The 5,659-nt window shown below is 47.7% G+C and overlaps 1 protein-coding gene across 1 annotated transcript in view; it reads left to right on the forward strand.

Moving 5' to 3' along the window:
• DMRT2 (doublesex and mab-3 related transcription factor 2) overlaps positions 1–5,277 on the forward strand; it is a 46,918-nt gene extending 41,641 nt beyond the window's left edge. The window contains exons 3-4 of the mRNA XM_029920361.1: positions 1,714–1,816; positions 3,937–5,277. Coding sequence (XP_029776221.1) covers positions 1,714–1,816; positions 3,937–4,991 — 1,158 coding nt within the window. The 3' untranslated portion in view covers positions 4,992–5,277. The remainder of the gene's footprint in view (positions 1–1,713; positions 1,817–3,936) is intronic.
• Positions 5,278–5,659: the final 382 nt, after the last annotated feature.

The raw sequence follows: 5,659 nt of genomic DNA on the forward strand, positions 1-5,659 counted from the left end.
GCGCAAGCTCAGCCGCACGCCCAAGTGCGCGCGCTGCCGCAACCACGGCGTGGTGTCCTGCCTCAAGGGCCACAAGCGCTTCTGCCGCTGGCGCGACTGCCAGTGCGCCAACTGCCTGCTGGTGGTGGAGCGCCAGCGCGTCATGGCCGCCCAGGTGGCGCTCCGGAGGCAGCAGGCCACCGAGGTGCGTGCCCGCCGGGCCCGGGGTCGCGCCTCGCGGGGACGTCCGGCCGCCGTGGGGGTCGGGCTGGGAAGGGACGGAGCTGCCTCCTCCCCTCCGGGCGAGGGCCGCGGCGTCCGGCGCGCCTGGGGACGGGTGGCGGAGACACTAATCCGGTCCCGGTGCCTTGCGGGGTCGGGGCGGGGAGGAAGCCGCGGGAGTGGCGGGGGAACTTGGCCAAAGACACTTTGTAATTTTAAAAGCAGGCAGACAGGGCTTGAGAGTGGTTTGGGGCCCTTTTGGGAAAGCTATTTTATCTTTTACGTGTTAAGGTTTATTTTGATGGTGTTGGGCGGGGGGCAGTGGTGGCTGCAGTCTCTGTGTTACTAGTGCTGTTCTTGAAAAAGAACCGCGCAGCTTCTGCTGTCAAAGGGAGAGGCAGAAAGTGCTGCCCATTTTAGAGAAACCGAAGGTGGCATGGGAAGTTAGGGGTTCGTAGGCCTGTGTCCTGAAGCCATAAGCTTCTGACCTAAGCTAAGGGACCGGTGGAGGAGTCCCTGATGCCTCCTAAGGGGGCGGTGCGGGGGTGGGGTGCTCTTTAGGGGTGAGGCTTTTCTGGACCTTCAGTTTTCCCGTGTCCATGTGTTCCTGCACTGGAGAGCTCAGAGCCAGGGAGGCTGCGGGGGGACGGGGGTCCCCACTTAACAGATTTAGGGCCTGGGAAGATTTTTGCTTTTCCTTTTTGGCTTGGAGGGACTGGGGAGGGGTTCATGTACACACCAGAAGCAGTGACCCTAATGGAAAAGCTTCCCAAAGGCCCCGGAGAGTGCGCTGGATCCCCGAGTGGTGTTCTCGCTCAGGGCTGGGTCTCCTGCTTGAGGCACTTTGCACCGTGGGCTCCTGCATCCCTCAAGGGTCCCTCAGCCTTCAGGGCGGGACTGGGGTGTAGAAGGATCCACCGACCAAGAGGTGCCGGCGGGAGCAAAGTCGGGTTTCCCCTTGTCCCCTGTCCCAGGCGGCCTCTGTGGGTTTTTTTCCTCCCCTTCAGGTATTCCAGGCTCCCAGTGTGTTTGGCCAGACCTGGGAGGGTGAGAGAGACAGGTTCTCTCATACCTCTCCCTCAATCCCCTGCACTCCATGCAGCTGCCTTACTGCTAGGAGAAACCAACTTGACCTCACTGCTCAATGGCAGGCTATGGGCACCTTTGCCCATACCTCTGGGGCCTGGGACACAGCAACCCCCTCCCCCCCCCCCTGCAGCTCTCCTTCAGGGCCTGGCTCCTACGGTCTTGACTGTGGGATGTCCCCCAACTTCTCCCCGTGGGATGAATCTGGGGTGACCCCATCAAAATGACCCCAAAGAAAATCCACCTCACTGCCCATCAACTGATGTAGCTCATTGCCCTGGATTTAAGGGATGCTGATGTGAATTTATTTAGAATCATTTTTACATGGGGTGGGAAAATACATTTAGAACGGGGAGGGTTACTGATGCCCCTTCCTTCTTCTGATTTCTTCTGGGGCATTCTTGATTATGTTTCTTGTGTTTTCAGGACAAGAAGGGGCTTTCCGGGAAACCGAATAATTTCGAGCGCAAAGCCGTGTATCAGAGGCAAGTGAGGGCGCCCAGTTTGCTGGCCAAAAGCATTTTAGAAGGTAAAGCAATGCAGAATTATCCTTCGGCCTTTTAAACCAAGTTCGGAGGGCTTCCCATACTCACACATATGACGTTTTTATTAACCTGTGAAGGAGCAGTCTGAGGGGAGGGTATTTTTCATTAGGAAGTTTTGCTCTAGGGAGGAAATCAGGGTGTGGGGAAATGGATCTCACATACCTATTGAGGTTCTGGTCTCTGGTAATTTTGTTGTCTGCATAATAGTTGTAGTCTAGTTAATAGGTAAGGAGTTAACATGAGTGCTTTTGAAATCTGCCCTAGTGTGAGGGCTGTGCACAGATACACTGCCACCTGGTCATGGACCGGGCAAGGAAATAAATCAAAAACAAATTCTTTGGTGGTAGTTGAAGCTAGAGTAAATCAATGAAGAGTTGAATGGCTACTCACGCCAATAAGATCTCTAGTCCAACAGATCCGTCATGTAATATCACTCTTTTTCATTGTGTTCTGTTCCTTTCCGGATCAGCTACCTCAGGGTGGTTATTCTAGCCCTCAGTTTACTGTTTCTTATTTCTAACAGTCGAGATTGTAAAATCTGGAAAAGGTTTTGAATCAAACAAGAGAAGTGGAGGTTCAATTTGCATTCGAATGGCATGCATTCTGTCTCTCTACCAAGTTTTCGCTTATTCTAAAGCTTGGGGATACATTAAGGTTTCTTATAATATCACTGCTTTTTAAAAGCAACTCTCTTTGGGGATGGGATTTATTGATCTGATGAACAATATATTGATTACCTTTCACCATTTAAATAAAGGAAAGTTTATATTCTAATCGCTGCTCCTTCATAAGATTCAGGTAGAAAAGCAGGTTTTTTTTTTTTTTTTTAAAGTAGATATTTGAATTCTGTTTCTTCTCTTGTGGCTTTTGAATTGAGTTGGTTCTAGACAGGTTGTAGAGTTTGTGTCTTAACCCCGTGCGGTACACTTCTAACCCTAGAATGGTTTTGCGTGCGTTAAAAATGAATTTGGTTGCAAACTGGGTAAACAGATTTATAGCCGTAGGGGCCACACGGATAAATTGAAAAGGTGCCAAAAGCAACCTGAGAAGCAGGTGGGAGAAATGGAATAGTAAATTCAAGTAAATAACTTCCTGGCAAAAACTTACCATAGAAATGGAAACATTAATTTTCAAATTTGATTTTATTTGCAAATGAGGGCAATGGGCTTGTCACTCTGTAAACACAAATGTCACAATGGATCCTTCAAACAAATTCTCTAGTACCGAGTGCTTGGGGACCGTGAAATACTCAAAGCGTTTTATGCGGCCAGGATTTCTGTTTATGCCGTGCTCCTCTTTCGTTTTTAAAATCTCTGTCCTTGTTCATGACATGTGCAATGACTTTATATTGTAAGGATCGCCTGCTCAGCCATTTTGGGAACCGGCCAACACGGTTGGGAAAAAGGCTTTAGACCAGTTATTTTCAATAGACCCGGAATCTCCTCTCCTGCCTTTAGTTTGTTTATACTGCAAGTCTGGGGGAGGGGCCCTGGTGAAATTGTTCTCAGGAGAATCTGTTTGACTAGTTAACAGCTCTTTTCAATTCTCTGTGCTTCCTTGTGTCCTTAGTCTTTTCTGTTTTTCTCCTCGCTAATCTGCTGTCACTTTCTCTTTTTTCCTAGTTCTCCTTGGATTATTCTACACCTGTAACAATGTCCATAATGAACCGTCTTTAGAAAATAACAATGCCGTCAGCTTTAGGTATAGATGCCTTTTTTTAATAATGGAAAAAGATGACACGGATAGTAATAAAACATTGACTGAAGCAAGAGGAGCAGACTTGTCTCTTAATGTGTAGGAACCTGGGAAGTAGATTAAACTTTCAGCCAGTGAAGTGTGCCTCTAAAGCTAAACAAACAAACCCGTAATGACCAAAAACAACAATCACAAAAAGTTACAACCTGGATCTCCTGCTCCCCAAAGAGAACTCTTTCCAGTTGAACCCATACTTTGGCTTTCTGTGTAAATTATTAACGTTTTAGAACCGTAAACTGCTCCTGTTCTTGTTCTGCCCACTTGCGGTGTTTCTGTTACCTTCTGGGTTTCCAGATTTTTCTTCCCTAGTTGTTTAATCTCTTTCCTGTGCAATGCTTGCTTATTTTAGGCTACCGCCCAATTCCAGCAGAGACTTATGTGGGAGGGAGCTTACCCCTGCCTCCCCCGGTAAGTGACCGGATGAGGAAAAGGCGAGCCTTTGCTGACAAAGAGTTGGAGAACATTATGCTGGAGAGAGAATATAAAGAAAGGGAGATGCTGGAAGCATCCCAAGCTGCTGCCTTGTTCCTGCCCAACCGTATGGTGCAGGGACCCGAGTATAACTCCTACAAAAGTGCCTACAGCCCCACCGCAGTAGAGCTGCCAAACAAGGACTTCTGCAATTTTCTGCCCACCTGCCTTGATCTAACCATGCAGTATTCAGGTTCCGGGAATATGGAACTCATCTCTTCCAACGTCAGTGTGGCTACAACTTACCGACAGTATCCTTTGTCCTCAAGATTTTTGGTTTGGCCCAAGTGTGGCCCCATTAGTGACACTCTTCTTTATCAGCAATGCCTGCTAAACGCCACCACCTCGGTGCAAGCCCTGAAACCTGGGGGCAGCTGGGACCTGAAGGGAGTGCGAGTCCAGGAGGCCCTTGCTGCAGAGCAGGACGTGATGCCACCCAAACTGGAAGGCTCGCTGGTGTCGCCTCATGCGGAGGTCCCGACCTCCAGAAACGACCTTCAGGGTCACCAGGGCGTCCCTGAGAGGTCTGCGTTTTCCCCACCCCGATGGAATTTCTCTCCCGTTGTTGACACGGACTCCCTGGCGGCTCAAGGGCACGTCTTAACCAAGATCAGCAAAGAAAGCACCAGGCACCCTATGCCACTTAAACATAATCCACTCCATTCATTATTCCAGCAAACTCGTAATGACACATCAGGCCCTGAGCTGAAAACACCATTTGTCAAAGGGGCCTTTGAAGACGCCCCTAAGAAACCCAGGGAGTGTTTAGTCAGAGAGAACCCGAAGTACACGTTTACAATAGATAGGTACGGGAAAGACCTTTTCGTCGCCAAGCAAGTTGGGACAAAACTCTCTGTGAATGAACCCCTGTCATTTTCCGTCGAGTCTATTCTGAAGAGGCCTTCATCTGCCATCACTCATGTCTCTCAGTGAACGGCTGCTCACACGAGAAGCTGTATTTTCTGCCGTCGCGGAGGATTCTTACCAGTTGCTAATTTTTTTTTTTTTGAGAAAAACGGTTGATGTTTGTATAAAGAAATTTCTAATGTAAATGGGGATGATTTAAGAAAATGATATATATTCATATGCATGTACTTTTTCTCGCCACATAAATATATTTAAATTTAAACATGGAAATTGCTTATGTGCAAATTGTAAAGTCCCACGCTTTACACAACATCTCAAAAAGCAATAAAGTTGACACTGTCTTCTAAAAAGACCCAGTGTTTGTGGAAGTACCAGTTGTCTTTGTCTAGGTGAAAAATTAGTGTCCATGAAATGATTTCGTTTATTTTTCTAGGATTTGGTGTATTTTCAAGCGCTCTTAATGATCAGTGGGGGTCACGGGAAGCGCCTTATAATGCCTTAGTTTTGCATTTTGGAGGATGGGGAAATTTCGCTACTTAAGATTGAGGCAAAAATAGCTTTATGGAGAACACAGAGCAGATGTGCATGTCTGTAGAGTCATAATTTCACATGATTGGACAAAGTAGAATTAATTTGCAGGGAAATCGAGTTTGAGGTCTCATTTATATCATGACCTGGCTTCTTGGGACGGATGTCTTTTAGCTCTGAGTCCTAGTTTCCTTTCCTGATTGTGA

This window comes from Suricata suricatta, chromosome 13 (genome assembly GCF_006229205.1).
Source record: "Suricata suricatta isolate VVHF042 chromosome 13, meerkat_22Aug2017_6uvM2_HiC, whole genome shotgun sequence".
NCBI classification, from domain to species: Eukaryota; Metazoa; Chordata; class Mammalia; order Carnivora; family Herpestidae; genus Suricata; species Suricata suricatta.